The 13,756-nt window shown below is 52.2% G+C and overlaps 6 protein-coding genes across 6 annotated transcripts; 2 read left to right on the plus strand and 4 right to left on the minus strand.

Annotated features, from left to right (window-relative positions):
• Positions 1 to 448: 448 nt before the first annotated feature.
• Positions 449 to 1,138, minus strand: SNOG_11407 (hypothetical protein; the record flags this gene model as incomplete). Its single annotated transcript, XM_001801598.1, has 1 exon — positions 449 to 1,138. The coding sequence occupies one exon, from the start codon at positions 1,136 to 1,138 to the stop codon at positions 449 to 451; it is 690 nt and encodes a 229-aa protein (XP_001801650.1).
• A 2,192-nt stretch (positions 1,139 to 3,330) lies between these two features.
• SNOG_11408 (hypothetical protein) lies at positions 3,331 to 4,774 on the plus strand (the record flags this gene model as incomplete). Its single annotated transcript, XM_001801599.1, has 3 exons — positions 3,331 to 3,689; positions 3,741 to 4,443; positions 4,496 to 4,774. The coding sequence occupies 3 exons, from the start codon at positions 3,331 to 3,333 to the stop codon at positions 4,772 to 4,774; spliced, it is 1,341 nt and encodes a 446-aa protein (XP_001801651.1).
• Positions 4,775 to 6,045: 1,271 nt separating this feature from the next.
• SNOG_11409 (hypothetical protein) lies at positions 6,046 to 7,238 on the minus strand (the record flags this gene model as incomplete). The annotated part of the gene is made up of 2 exons (XM_001801600.1): positions 6,046 to 6,716; positions 6,770 to 7,238. 2 exons carry the CDS (start codon positions 7,236 to 7,238, stop codon positions 6,046 to 6,048), a joined length of 1,140 nt encoding a protein of 379 aa, XP_001801652.1.
• A 1,511-nt stretch (positions 7,239 to 8,749) lies between these two features.
• On the minus strand, positions 8,750 to 9,932 carry SNOG_11410 (hypothetical protein; the record flags this gene model as incomplete). Its single annotated transcript, XM_001801601.1, has 2 exons — positions 8,750 to 9,616; positions 9,891 to 9,932. The coding sequence occupies 2 exons, from the start codon at positions 9,930 to 9,932 to the stop codon at positions 8,750 to 8,752; spliced, it is 909 nt and encodes a 302-aa protein (XP_001801653.1).
• A 226-nt stretch (positions 9,933 to 10,158) lies between these two features.
• Positions 10,159 to 11,016, plus strand: SNOG_11411 (hypothetical protein; the record flags this gene model as incomplete). Its single annotated transcript, XM_001801602.1, has 2 exons — positions 10,159 to 10,532; positions 10,584 to 11,016. 2 exons carry the CDS (start codon positions 10,159 to 10,161, stop codon positions 11,014 to 11,016), a joined length of 807 nt encoding a protein of 268 aa, XP_001801654.1.
• Positions 11,017 to 11,646: 630 nt separating this feature from the next.
• Positions 11,647 to 12,954, minus strand: SNOG_11412 (hypothetical protein; the record flags this gene model as incomplete). The annotated part of the gene is made up of 1 exon (XM_001801603.1): positions 11,647 to 12,954. The coding sequence occupies one exon, from the start codon at positions 12,952 to 12,954 to the stop codon at positions 11,647 to 11,649; it is 1,308 nt and encodes a 435-aa protein (XP_001801655.1).
• Positions 12,955 to 13,756: the final 802 nt, after the last annotated feature.

Raw genomic sequence — 13,756 nt, forward strand, 5'->3', positions numbered from 1 at the left:
CGTAGTAACATAAGGCTGAATCCAGGGCAAGCAAGCTCTATTCCCAAATCGCCGCAGCTGGCACCGGCAGTAAGAAACAATAATCACTATACGTGCTACATACCACCTGACAACCGTAGCGCTCAGGGCTGGGCTGTTAACGTAGATGCTTGAGGTGACTGTGATCATGTTCATAGTTGATGTACTTCTTAAAATGATAGGATCACATGTTTGTGACGATGTCAAGGCTATGTTTAAGATTAGATGGATAATAGAGCTCTGGTGCAAATAATGCGATGGCTTTACTTTCAGCTAACGTGGCAAAGGACTATGTAGATAGATGCTTGCGGTATATTAGTACATAGCTCTGGCATTCAATGATGACCATTCAACAGATGTCTGTCATATCTCCTGCATTAATGCTATCAGGACAAGCCGTGAACGACCCCCATTCCGGAAGCTATGGAAACTATGCCAAATCCGCACCATTCATCCAGCCCATCAAAAACTGCATCTTCACTCTGCTCCCTTTCCAACGCGAATAGTACCCCAACTCCAAATGATCCCCATGTTTTAATGGATGAGCTTCGTTCTCCTTTTTTGTCAACCACGTACCATTCAGCCACGTGCACGAAGCTCTCTGCACATCTTCAACAAACCAACTCCCGTCTTCCAACCAGATTTTACAATGCACCTCGCTCACGCCTGGGGTTTGGAGGTCGATGAAGTCTGGCTCGTATTTTCTCTGCGCGTTGCGGCCGAGGTAGAGTGTCCATGGCTGACTGGCGACGTAGCGCATAATTTCGGGGAATTCGAATGGGCGGTAAGGGTCGGGGTAGGGCTCGGGTATGGCTGTTTGGCGCAGACGGATTTGAATTAAACGTTGAGATTTGGGCTTGGGACTTTTGGGCGGTACAGTATAGCGTATCGGCTCCTGAGGAATCCCCTCTTCTAAGAGATGTTGAAGAATCTCCTTGTTTGTAAGACGTCGCTGGTTGTTGCAGTTCTTGGGCTGCACGCTTCCTAGGAGCAACAACGATGGCGACTGCGGCGATGGTGACTTCCTTGATGTGACGATAGCACGGTTGCGTTTGCCATGATCTGGGTCTTTTAATGTCCTGCGTGGAGATTGAGGCTTGGGCACTTTAGCTTGGGCCATTGATTTGGCGGAGACTTGGGAAAGAGGTGCTGGTCCATTTATACAGGCTGTATCACTGTCCCAACCACCATCGCTGTCGGTTTCATCATGCTGGTTATTCTTGTCGCCATGAGCACGCACAGCACCAAATTGGGCTGGCCCATATCGTCGAGCGTCGCGCTCAATGCCTTCGAGATCCCGTTTTGAGCTTCATCGGTAGGAATTCGTGCACGCAATTGTTCCAACTCTTTTGAAAAAACGTCTCATGTCGTCCTGAATCTGAGGTATCGGCGCGGTATTCCTCACTATATTTCGTAAGGAGTTGACAGCTAGCATCTGTAGAGTGATTTGGAGTGCAGACTTGTGTGCCTCGAGGCTTGATCGGTGCCTGGCCAGTTCATCTTTTCCACCTCCGAGAAGCCAGTAACCTGCAACTCCTCTTCGTGATTGCATGTTTTTTTGGAGACATTTCTCGATATCTGCAACGACTACTGAGCAGTGCTTGATGATATTGATAACGTGTTGCTCGAGGTCTGACAATAAAGCAACGCCTCCTGGTCCTGACGTTTGCTGGGTGAGATTGACCAGTACGGCTTGGACAGAGCTTAGTTCAAGGTCTGTTGCCTTGAGTTCAGATGGGGCATCTCGAAAATCCCGGCTCAGTGTCCTTAGGGAAGTCGACACTTTAGAAACCACGCCGATAAGCGTGACGCAGGCAAGGGTGATACTTAGTGGATCCATCAGTGTGTCAGTAGCTGTTAGTTTGGACAGAACAGAGCGAGACACAATATGATAGTGAAGAGATCGGAATACGTGCTGAGAGGGTGCGAGGCTGAGCTGCTGATATCAAGCTGCTCCATCCGTAGAAAGACGCCTGCATATGCGAAGCGAGTGATTGCTGCATGCCGGCAAATCAAAGCCAGCACAGCCTTGATCATCGTACGAGACGCAGCACCGGTGAGTACCTTTGGTATAAGACGCTATCAGGAAAAACCACAAATGACTTTTGTAGAATTTCGTGTATGTGTTCGACGATAAAGTTGGTGGAAGAGCAGACACTCGGACCAGTATCGAGAGCAAAGTTTGCTCCTCTCCCCGGCGCTCTGTTGGTAAATCTACCCCGAATTTCCAGTATCGTCAAGTGAGGGCAGTGGAGAGGCTTGAGATCTATGGTTACGTCGCTGCTCCGCTCGTCAACTCCAGCTCCGAGCCGCCGCCAAGGAGTGGTTCTCACTACCTCTCACAAAACGCTACAACAAACTCCGATAGAAGTTTTAGATAGGAACTGGTAAATGAATTTCGGACTGGAATGCAAGCCTAGCTGAATATTTGCATACTAATGTCCTATAAGCTGGACAGGCGGCAATGGTCGGATTTCGATACTTCTTTGCGCGAGTTTTGACCAGGTTTGAGACCACGTGACTCAAGCATACCTTGGTAGTTACGCAGATTGGACGCGTGCGCAACTCTCATGCTCATGAACACAGCTAGCACCGCCATCAGGGTCCTCTTGAATGCCGAATATAAAGCACGAACGCATCGCTCGCAGGCTGGATCTTTAGGTGGGGTCATCCGCCCTTTGAAATCCGACAATTCACCTGCAGCCACCGAGACCCGAATCGCATTGCGACCACACGTCTGATTGATCGTCAAGAATGCAGTAATTTTGCCCTGCTTCGATGTTCACATGTCTGGACGACGGCAAATGCGATTTTTCGATTATCCATGCTGACAAAGCTTAGCTCCCCATGTCCTCGCTTATAATATCCAGCCAAGGATGACATCAATTACATCAACATGACATTGCGGTAAAATCCCATCTCACGCGTCGAAATGCCCCTCTCTGCCCCGCCAGTAGCCACATGGAAGCGACGCGCCTCGCATCCCAGTAAAAAAGGAACGGCCATATGCCTCTTATGAATAAGTCATGACGTTGGGATAGCTCTGTCAAGCGCATCTACAGGGCGAGTGATGCACACTGGAGTAGCCGGTAGTTGAGGCAAGCTACGGCATATGAGACGAAAAGGATGGAGCAACTATGTCATAGCTAGGTATGTCTTTTCTCTTGTGTTGAAAAGTAGCCTTGTGCCGCGTCTACTTCGCTGTTTCTTCATTCAATCAAGCTTTATACCCACGACTACCTTTTTCTGAACCACCATCTCAGTGATCCCCTTATATTGTCCAGAATTACAAAAAAGCAACACTCGCCCAATATGATGTCCCAAGCGGCCATGCAGGCCGAGAAGGCTATTGGCCACGGCGACAATGCCACGACCGCGCAGGATGTTACCAATCCCGCCAACAACCCTGAGTGGGCCAACAAGTCTGGCGAGAAGATGAAGGCTCTTGCGTGGATGGGCAAGAACAGTGTCGAGATCGTCGAGGTTCCCAAGCCTGCGATCATCGAGGACCGCGACGTCATCCTCAAGATTACTGGATCCACAGTCTGCGGTTCAGATCTGCATCTGCTTCACGGCAGCGTTGTGGAGCTACAGAAGGGTGACATCCTCGGACACGAGTTCTGCGGTGTCGTAGATGAGGTCGGCAAGGGTGTTACAAAGTTCAAGAAAGGGTATGTTCGGCTTCAACATTTCAGACTTTACCACTGCTAACTATTTACTAGACAACGTGTCGTCGCATCATTCCAGATCGCCTGCGGTGAGTGCTATTACTGCAAGCAAAAGCTCTCGTCACAATGCGAGAAGACCAACGCCAACACGATCGAGAACGCAATGTATGGTGGCCGCACAGCAGGCATGTTCGGCTACTCCCACTTCACAGGCGGTTTCGCTGGTGGACAGTCAGAATACACCCGTGTACCATACGGCGACGTCAACCTTCTTCCCCTCCCCGACAACGTTCCAGATGAGCAGGGTCTTTTCCTCTCCGACGTTCTGTGCACATCATGGCACGCGGTCGTTGACACTGGTGTGAAGAAGGGCGATGTCGTAGCCATCTGGGGTGCTGGACCTATCGGTCAGATGGCCGCAGAGTTCTCTCTCCTGAATGGTGCATCAAGAGTCATCATGATTGACCAGAACTGGAGGCTTGACTTTGTCAAGGAGCGATACCCCAATATTGAAACTCTCGACTTCTCCACTCTCGGAAAAGGCAACTCTGTCACCGCTGCGTTGAAGAAGATGTGCAACGACCGCGGCCCAGATGTCAGCATCGAGTGCGCTGCTGGCGAGTACGCTAAGGGTTGGGCACACTACTTCGAAATGATGCTTGGTCTTGAGACCGACACCAGCGAGTTGGTCAACGAGATGATCGCCAGCACACGCAACTTCGGTCGCTGCGGTATCACCGGTGTCTACGTTGGTTTCGTAAGTTCTGCTCCTATAATCCACACCCATTGACACAGCTAACATGTCCCAGACCAACCACTTCAACATCGGTTCGCTCATGGAGCGCGGTATCCGCCTCATCGGCAACGGCCAAGCACCCGTCCACCTATACTGGGAGTCGCTCCTCAAGATGATTCAGGACAAGCAGATCACTCCCATGAAGATGGTTACCCACCGTGTCCGTCTTGAGGATCTGGCCAACGTCTACTACGCCTTCGACAAGAAGGAGGATGGCATGCAGAAGGTCTTTGTTGAGACCAAGTTCTCTTTCCCACCATGCGAGGGCAGCCCTGAGCTCAAGAGGTTCTAGATTATGATGCCTCGATGACTGTGATAGTGATACCTTGCCCATTAAGGGTATATTGTAGATAGTAATGTCAACAACATGAAGAACATCTACCCTTGAAGCATTGTATCATGCGTGTCGAACATGCGTGCATTCTTGACACCACCACGAGGCCCAAAGATGTGTGTCTTTTACCATATATTAAGCACTGATGGCGTGGAGCCGTGTACGTGTAGTTCTTCACAGAATGCGACAACATATCCCAAATCCTCTGAGTCTAGTCATCTCAAACAATGCCACAGCATTAGACAGCATGCACGAACTTTCCAGCACCTCGTAATAAGCTTACCACGAACATTCTGTCATCGCACAGCACCGCCACATTCACGGCAGACCACCGGACCCTTCTCCGCCCTCGCCTTCACCATCTCCACCACCACGTGCGCCACTTGGCAACCAACGGCGCCCTGTCGTAAAATAGCGCCCGATGCTTATATCTACGACTCTTGAATTTGCGTGACTGACCGCAGACGAGTCCTTGGTTCGACCCTACCGATGATACTCATGCCGCTCGACAACCGCCAAACAATCGTGGGGGAAATAGTAATGACATCATCAATAATTGCTCACGTCAGAATCCCGTGCCTCAGGCAAAATACTTATCGGCCCAGCCGCCTCGCAACGGCACTTCTTTCCATCGATTCCCATCCAAGCTTCCGGCGAACAGGTCGTTTTCGGTCTTGGGGTGCAGGGATTAGAATGCGGCGCTTGACTGGGGGTGCGCTTCGGAAAATTATAGCCACATACGTCACTTGAGATGAAAGGTCTGGCCGTCGGGTAATGACGTTGGGATTTTCTGTCTGGGGTATGGAGGTTTGTTGGGATTTGATCGTGATGCGCGAGCGCGGTGCGTGCATACGGACTCCAGTTTCGAGGCGTAGGGAATTGAGGCTGCATGAGTACGGACTTCAGTTTCGAGGCGTTGGGTGCACTTTTACGCATACAAGTCGGGGTTTCAGTTATATGATTACATTAGCTCTAACGAGGCTCTATACACAGATATCCTGCTCGTTAAAAGCTCTATTGCCGACACTGGGGAAAAGGGCTGTGCTTCTGTGGTGCCAGTCCCCGCATGCTGAACGCCGTGAAAATGCGAAACAGTGGTATCCGCGATGCAGGATAACATAACAAAGGAAATCGTTTCTTGAACAAATGCGGAAAAAAGGAATATGTATCGGAGATTCGTCCTGCGGTGGGGTATATTCAAGCGTGTGTGCCCCTGTAGCTCCAAAACTTTATGCCATGTTGGCAACGCTGTTCTTCTCGTCCTCCTCCTTCTCGAACATTGTGTCTTCGAGCCACTTTGTGGCTTTGGCACAGTATGAGTCGATGTACGTGGTCCAGAGATGCGCAAGGGTGTATTCGACAACGAAGAATGTCGGGATCGCGAGCGCCCAGACGAACCAGTTGGACGAACGGGGAATCCAGTGAGCGATAGCCTCGCCCTCGCCCTCAGCAGGTGGCTGCTCGACCCAGTATGGCTTGGTGGACCAGCCGTAGATCAGACGTGCGAGACCGACTTTCATGACGGTTCCGTGTGTGAGGTAGACCGCAAAGCTGTTGCGACCAACCCACATGAAAATTTTGTTCGAGAACATGTTCTGGAGGGTGGGCGATAGCCAGATACCAGTGACCATAAGGTCCCAGCCAATGGCAGTGAATCGCTTCGGGTAGCTACCAGCACCTTCGGGAATGAGGAAGTGTCCAATCCATTCGAGTTGCCTGGACCAAAGTGACCATTCCCAGTGCTCTCCCGGAAAACATGCAACGTACCACCCTACAACGATCAGAGTAGTAAGCACTGTTCGGCGAGCCTTCGGGTGGCTGTTGACGAAGTCACGGAAGTTCTTCTCGGATCCAAGATCGCAAAGCATAACGCCGTAGATAAATTGACATTCGAATGTCTCTGCAGACCAAATTAACGAAATGAGCATAATCGAGTATATGAGGGGTACGTACCCTTCTCAGGGCTGGTTCGCATCCAGTACCAGAGGAACAGAACGCAGCATGTGAAGAAACGCATGCGGAACTTCATGAAGACGGTCGCAAATAGTAGGACGTAGATGGTGAAGGCACCCTGAAGAAGTGGAAGAAGCGCCCATTGGTGGTCATCGTATTCATTGTTGGCACCAGACCATGACATCTGGAAGTTCCTGATCAGGCGTGGGATTTCGGTGTCGAGACCGCCGATGTTTGTGGGAACTGAGCGTCGGAACCAGTGGGAGTCACTTAGATGAGCAACTTCGAACGCTCCAATCTGCGCGAAGAACCATGCAATAATCAGAGCAATCGTCGCGGGCATGATTAGACGCGGTGGTCGGCGAAAAGCTGATTTGCCGAGTGTCACCAAGGCAGCTGGGATCTGTCCCGATTTGGCTTGTCGCAGTGGTTTGATTGCGCACACATATCCTGTGAGGAAAGCAAACATGGTAACTCCGATTCGTCCTTGCCATGGTAACCGAAGAAAAGGTAATTGAAGAAGTTGTGGTGTCGCATCCTCGTTATCGCGCGGCGACCACAGGCTGTAGTCCCATGCTCGGCAAAGATGTGTGACGACAACCCAGAATGAAGCAACTCCTCGCACACCCTATTCAAAGTCAATAGCGATTCGAAGGCGGCAAGCGAACAACATACTTCTACCCATGTGACATTCTGGCGATTGTTGGACATGTTGCCAGTGCCAGTGTGTGGTCCAGAACCGGCCTTTGGAGATGCGATAGTGGCGTAGACAAGCGATGGGACCTTCGCAAGTACTGTTGTGTAGCGGGGGACCGAGAAGTAAGGGAGTGTGAGGCGCAACCCTAGGAACTGAATAACCCAAGGAAATATGAGAATGCAAGTAACAAGAAAAGAGCGGCTGTGGCTAGCTAAAGCAATGCATTGGTGACGGCAACGGCTGGTTGGAACCAAGAAGGAGCTTAAGTGTCCATCCAGGGTGCAGGCAAGTTCCCCCATGCAAAGACGGGTACTCGGATAGAGTACTTGGCACGATAGTTACCCGTCAGGAGGGAATGATTGACGACGCCAGCAGACTTTCTGATTGGCTCTAGCCACAGAAGGGGAAACAAGCGCCGAGCCTGTAATGGTGGCCGCGTAATAGATCTTGGCAGTGAGAGACTCAGGTTGAGAGATCTCCACCGTTTCACAATCAGAGCTGCTTGGCGTGGAAGATGCATAGGCGTTGGTTCGAAGTCCGCGAGTATGAATACTGGAGCCGGATGTCGGCACTGTCAAGGTTCACAAGAGAGAGTGGACGGGTCTCAGCAGTCAGCATCCTCAGGCCAGCAATGATCGTTGGATTTTTGTGGCACGGGGTGCGCGTCTCTTGGTCTGCGCCTGATGATGCGACGGGATGTGCAAGAGACGGATGCAGCAAAGGTGTGGCGCACGAAAAGCTGTCTCAGGGCCATCCAGCCCAATTTAGCTGGCGCGCTGCAGGCGATTCGATCGGCGGCGTGTGGGCTCGAGCCACAGAGCGTCTCTTACGCCGCGAGACACAGAACGGGGGGGCATGGGCCCCATACTGCGATGAGATGAAAAGTGGTGCGGATTGCGACGCCGCGTTGAATCTCGGGGGAGAGCGATGCGAGGATTGTGGTGTTGCGCGTACGGAACCTCGTGTGGGGTAGAGAAATGAAGCTCTGCACAGGACAACAGCCTTGAAAATTAAGCTCTCAGGCCAACATCGACAAGCCCGCCAGCTGTCACCATGCCTGTCAGGTGTCGGAAAATCGGATAGAATTAGTGCCACAAGCCACATCGCTTCACACCCTTTTCGAGGTACCAAGACTTTCAAAATGCCATGTTCCGTCACTTTGCAGTGTCGCATGGTGCATGTTCGCTTAAGCAGTGCAAAACAGATAGTATGTGCATGCTGCAGATGCAAGTGATGTCATTGCAACACCGCTTCTGCGTGTGACCAAAGTTACCTCGCCAACCTCAGTGATTCTTCTCTACAGTCTGCTTGGCAAACGCCGCAAAGTCACGTCCCTCGTCCAGCTTGTCCCACAGATTAGGCTGAGTGAACACAGCCAATGTGTTTCTCGCTACCTTGCCACCAATGCCCGGCCCTGAACCCCGTACAAAGTGGGGGACCGCCTTGAACTTGCCTTGGGTGATGATCTCGAGTGCCTCGCCTGTCTGGAAAGCTAGACAGTCTCGCGGAATGCTGACCTTGGTGACCGCACCCGTCCGGGAGTGGATGTAGAGACCCGCCTTGGGGTCGGGCGAACGATCCAATTCCTTTAGCGGCTTGAACGCGCTGCCAGTCTGAGGCTGATGGGCGGCTTCGTCGACAAACATGGCACTTGTCAAGCCGGTAAGACAGCCGTGATCGAGATGTGTCGCACACCAGTCGTCCTCGTCGCCACTGCCTGCATCGCTGGACGCCTTACTGTCTGACTCTGGGCTTGGGAAGTAGTGCAGCAGTCTCGCTTTGGTGAAGATACTTGTCTTGACGACATGCTCTAGGTATCCCTTCTGATAGCCTTCGATATTGGCTTCTGCGTACTTGTCACATGCTCGCGCGACCAGTGTGGCTATGTCAATGATGAGGGTACATAGCTCGCGGAAGGTCTCCTCGAAGCCGGGCAGTAGCTCCTCTGAGGGCCAGACATTAGGTGCCGTGTATTCCGGGAACGCGGGGTACTTCTCGGCCACGGCCCGCTGTTGCTCGTCGAAGCCAGAAGCACAGTTGACATAGTAAGACCCCTTGAGGGTGTCATAGCGGCCATCTTTGAGGGTCTCTTTTCCACACGACCATCCAACAAGCCACTTCGATGCTGGAGACTCAAGCTTCTCTACTGGCTGTCAGTCTCCATCCACAACGGAAGGAAATGTGGCATGTTACGCACCAAGCTCCTCGGGTGACAAGTTTCCTAGGGCAGAAGAATAAGAGAGAAGTCGATGTCTGAGGTCATGGAATTTTGATGGCAAGTCCTTCACAACAATGATTCCTAGACTAGCAGAGCCAAATGCCTCTTCCAGCAGGGAGAAGTCGACATCGTCTAGAAACTTTCAGCCAAGGATATTTATATAGCAAGCGAGACAACTCACTGTTTTTGAGAGCATCCAGTCCTACGGTGACGGCGCTCTGAGTGACTGCAGCGCTGGGGTTCGCCATATTCTTCAACACAGATGCTTTAGTGTATCGAACTCGTTATGTGTTGAGTAGATTGGGAAGTTAGAGACGTCACAACCGCTTGAGATTCACACAGTTCAAATTCTGAAGTCCATCTGGTGTTGAGTCGAAAGCACCTGCCTCTGCGGAACTAGCCCGCTTTCGGAGGTCGCCGTGCGGCGCCAAATAATCCGAGGTTCAAGCTCACCACCAGCACCAACGACTCGAGATGCCGAAAGCCCTGCACTTCAAGGGCGACAAGAAGGTCAAAAAGAAGAAGAGAACTGCCGAACCCTACGACGCCGACGACGCGCCTTCGAAAGCGCTCACCACCCCGGCAGCGGCAGAAGGCACCGAAGATGACGACTCTTGGGTGAGCGCCGAAGTGCCCAGCGATATATCAGGACCCGTTGTCATTGTTCTACCAACAGAGACGCCGAGCTGTCTGGCATGCGACGCCAATGGCAAGGTCTTTGCGAGCGCGCTGGAGAACATGGTCGACGGCGACCTGGGCACCGCGGAACCGCACGACGTGAGGCAGGTGTTTGTCGCAAACCGCGTTGCGGGCACCGAAGGCCTGAGTTTGAAGGGACACCATGGACGGTATGGCATTGTGGGAGCTGCGCCTCGCTCTGTGCTAATAGTACTGTGTAGATACCTAAGCTGCAACAAATATGGCATCCTCAGCGCGAACGCGACCGCCATGTCTCCCGAAGAATCCTTCATCGTCATCCCCGTACCGGACAACCCATCTGCCTTCTCTCTGCAGACCGCGCGCGACAAGTTCCTCAGCATTGATGAATCTTCCGCGAGTACTGCCGAAGTCCGGGGTGATGTTGAAACCATAACCTTCAACACCACGTTCCGCATACGCATGCAAGCACGTTTCAAGCCCCGCCTCAAGGCCTCGAAGGAGGAAAAGGCTCAGGCAAAGATTAGCAAGAAGGAGCTGGAGGACATCATCGGTCGCAGACTCAATGACGACGAGGTGCGCCGCCTGAAGAAATCGCGAAGAGAAGGCAACTTCCACGAGACAGCCCTCGACATGAAAGTCAAATCGTCCCACGACAAGTACGCGTCAATGTGAGATCCAACACAGGGCATAAAGCATAAGGATTGCGATCGTCTCTATCTGGAACCATATCCTCGGAGCCTTCCACGCCAAGTCGTTTCCAAGACAATGTGGGTCCTTGTCATGCATCTGACCATGCACAAGTGTGGCACAATGCGCCACGATATGGAACGCCTCGCGCCACGGCGGAATTTCTCTTGTGGCTGGCAGTCGGACGTTTGAGCCGTCTTGGCGCGCTGTTGTGGCTGCAGTACAACGCGCCTGGTGGCCGATATATCCGATAAAGGGGTGGAAACAGAACGGCATGACGAGTGTTTCTGTCCCGAGTGGCCAGGCATGCAAAACATCGATAGCGAGAAGCCAGCGGAATGATAGTAGGGCGCTTCGCAAACTACAGTGTAAATGTGCTTGCGACAGCAGGCACAGCTCTTTTTTGCAACGTGATTATGTCTCTTGACATATGGCTTCATTCTAAGAAGGCGACGCAGTATTTGCAGCAAGTATCAACGTAACTCTGGTTGACTTCCACGTCAGTTTCATTTTTTCCAGTATACACATTTTGTCCAATTTCCACTCAGCACCCATCCTCTCAACGAGAGCAAACCCCATACCAATCTGGTCTTTTTCCACATCCTCACTGCCCATTCAAAGCTCCACCTTCCCCTCAACCGCCTGCAGTCCCTGCATGGCATTCGCCTGCGTAATGTTCCAAGCCTCCAAAGCCTCCGCATACTGCCTCTTCATCGCGACCTGAGCCCACTCATTGCGGGTATGGATGTACTTGGTGATACTCCACATATTAAATCCAATCACCCACACATATCCCACCGTCCTCTCAAACCTCGTCAGCCACTTGTTCTCCTTGACCTCAAACTTCTCCTTCAAGTCCTGCCAGTACACGACCACAATGCCCTCGATGACAATCGGCACCATCTGCCCAATATACCACAGCGTAATGACCATGCAGTCCGACGCGCCGGGGTCCTGCACGAACCGGACGGCACTGTGCATCAGCCCGCTCATCGCAAACACCATTGTGTTCTCCACGAGGCGCGTGGACGTCCTGCCCCTGCGCATGCGCAGCCACTTCCTCGTCACGATCTGCGTGTGTCCATTGAAGCTCGCGTAGATGTAATTGTGCCAGTGCTTGCCCCAGTACCTGCGCACCGTGTACGCCTCGCTGATATGGCCGAACAGACTCATGCTCCACTCCGCCGGCTGATCGAGCCCCAGGCCGACAAACAACACCGCAAACACGCTGTGATACGCCTCGTACAGAAACATGTTGACAACGCACCAGTGCACCACGTTATCGAAGCTCGCCCACAGCTCGTCCGCGTTAAACGACTCGGGCAGCCGCCGGAAGAATATCGCCTTGTCGGCGCCGTGCACTGGCTCGCGGATCAGGTAGTACCATGTAAACGTGTACCACGCGTTCTGTAGGATGTACAGCCCGATTGCTTTCATCGCGTGGATTCCGACGAATTGCGCGCGCGAGTAGCCGTGCTTGGACTTGCTGTTGAGTACATCTCTGCGGTTCTCGCGCGCGAAGAGGACTTTATACGCGCTGGCGATGCGTGTCTTCCACGTGCCGGGATTCTCCTTAGTCACGGGCGGCGACCATTCGAGGATGGTGACCTCGAGGCTGACATGTGCGAGCCAGATGTACAGGAAGCGCGTGAAGGTGTCGCAGACGGTGAAGCTGGGCGCGATGTCCTGGGAGTAGCAGAAGGCGTAGCAGACGGGGATGCTGAGGGTGAGGATGCTGAGTTTCTTGTATTTGGGTGGGTAGGCGAGGATGTAGAGCGCGTAGGCGAAGGCGATGAGGGCTGAGAGGGCGGGCCGCCAGACTCGGGTTATGGAGAAGAAGGGATTGTCGAAGGCGTCGGGGATACAGGATTCATATAATCTGTGAGCCGCGAAGACGGGGTCCGCCCAGACTATCTGTACCATTCTGTACGGGTGTCGCTATATGTGTTGTGCTGTTGTTAAGGGTATTTAATCAAGGTTGAAAAGGTTAACTTGGACTTTGTGATTGTTGCGAGATTAGAAGAGTAGAGAGTTTAAGGGAGAGGAGGGCAAGCAAACGCTCAACTTTTTTTGGTTTGCCCACAGCGGTACCATGGCTTGGTGAGGGTGCGCGAGTGAGAGAGCGTGATATTTCCATGGCACACGGTCTGTGCCGATGTAGGTAACCAGGCCTATGGCTTCCAAGTGCGAAATGTTGGTATTACCAAAGTTTGGACTTACTCTTGTCCACCTTGCTTGTCTACAACCTCGCCTATGGGGTCCGGAAGAGCGCCTCTCTCCACAGACAAGTCTGCGATAATTTGAAGGTGCGAGAAGCCATTGGGGTGTACCATGGTATAGATTTTTTTTCGGTCCCAGTTTGGAGCTTTTTCCCCAGAGGCCACATGCGCGACACAAATGGCAACCAAGAGCTTGAGGGAACTTGTGTGCTAGGAAGAAATGCAAAAGACTGTCTCCTTCCGACGGATATGTCGGTGATTTGTGATCCACAAGGCAGCGGCGGAATTCGTGCCAACTCTGCATCTACGCGAAATATCTAAATCTGATAGCCTTTAGATGTATGCTTATTGTGAGCTTATGGGGGCCTGAATATATACGCAGCTATGAGATACTTCAAGTAGTTCTATAGGGAATTTTGAGTGTATACAGGCTGCCTCTTCACCTGCTCTCGTCGGAGGAGGCGGGTAAGGGCTTTGTCGACTCCCGGTGCCCTTGAGCTTTGTCA

Source organism: Parastagonospora nodorum, assembly GCF_000146915.1.
Source record: "Parastagonospora nodorum SN15 chromosome Unknown scaffold_19, whole genome shotgun sequence".
NCBI lineage: Eukaryota > Fungi > Ascomycota > Dothideomycetes > Pleosporales > Phaeosphaeriaceae > Parastagonospora > Parastagonospora nodorum.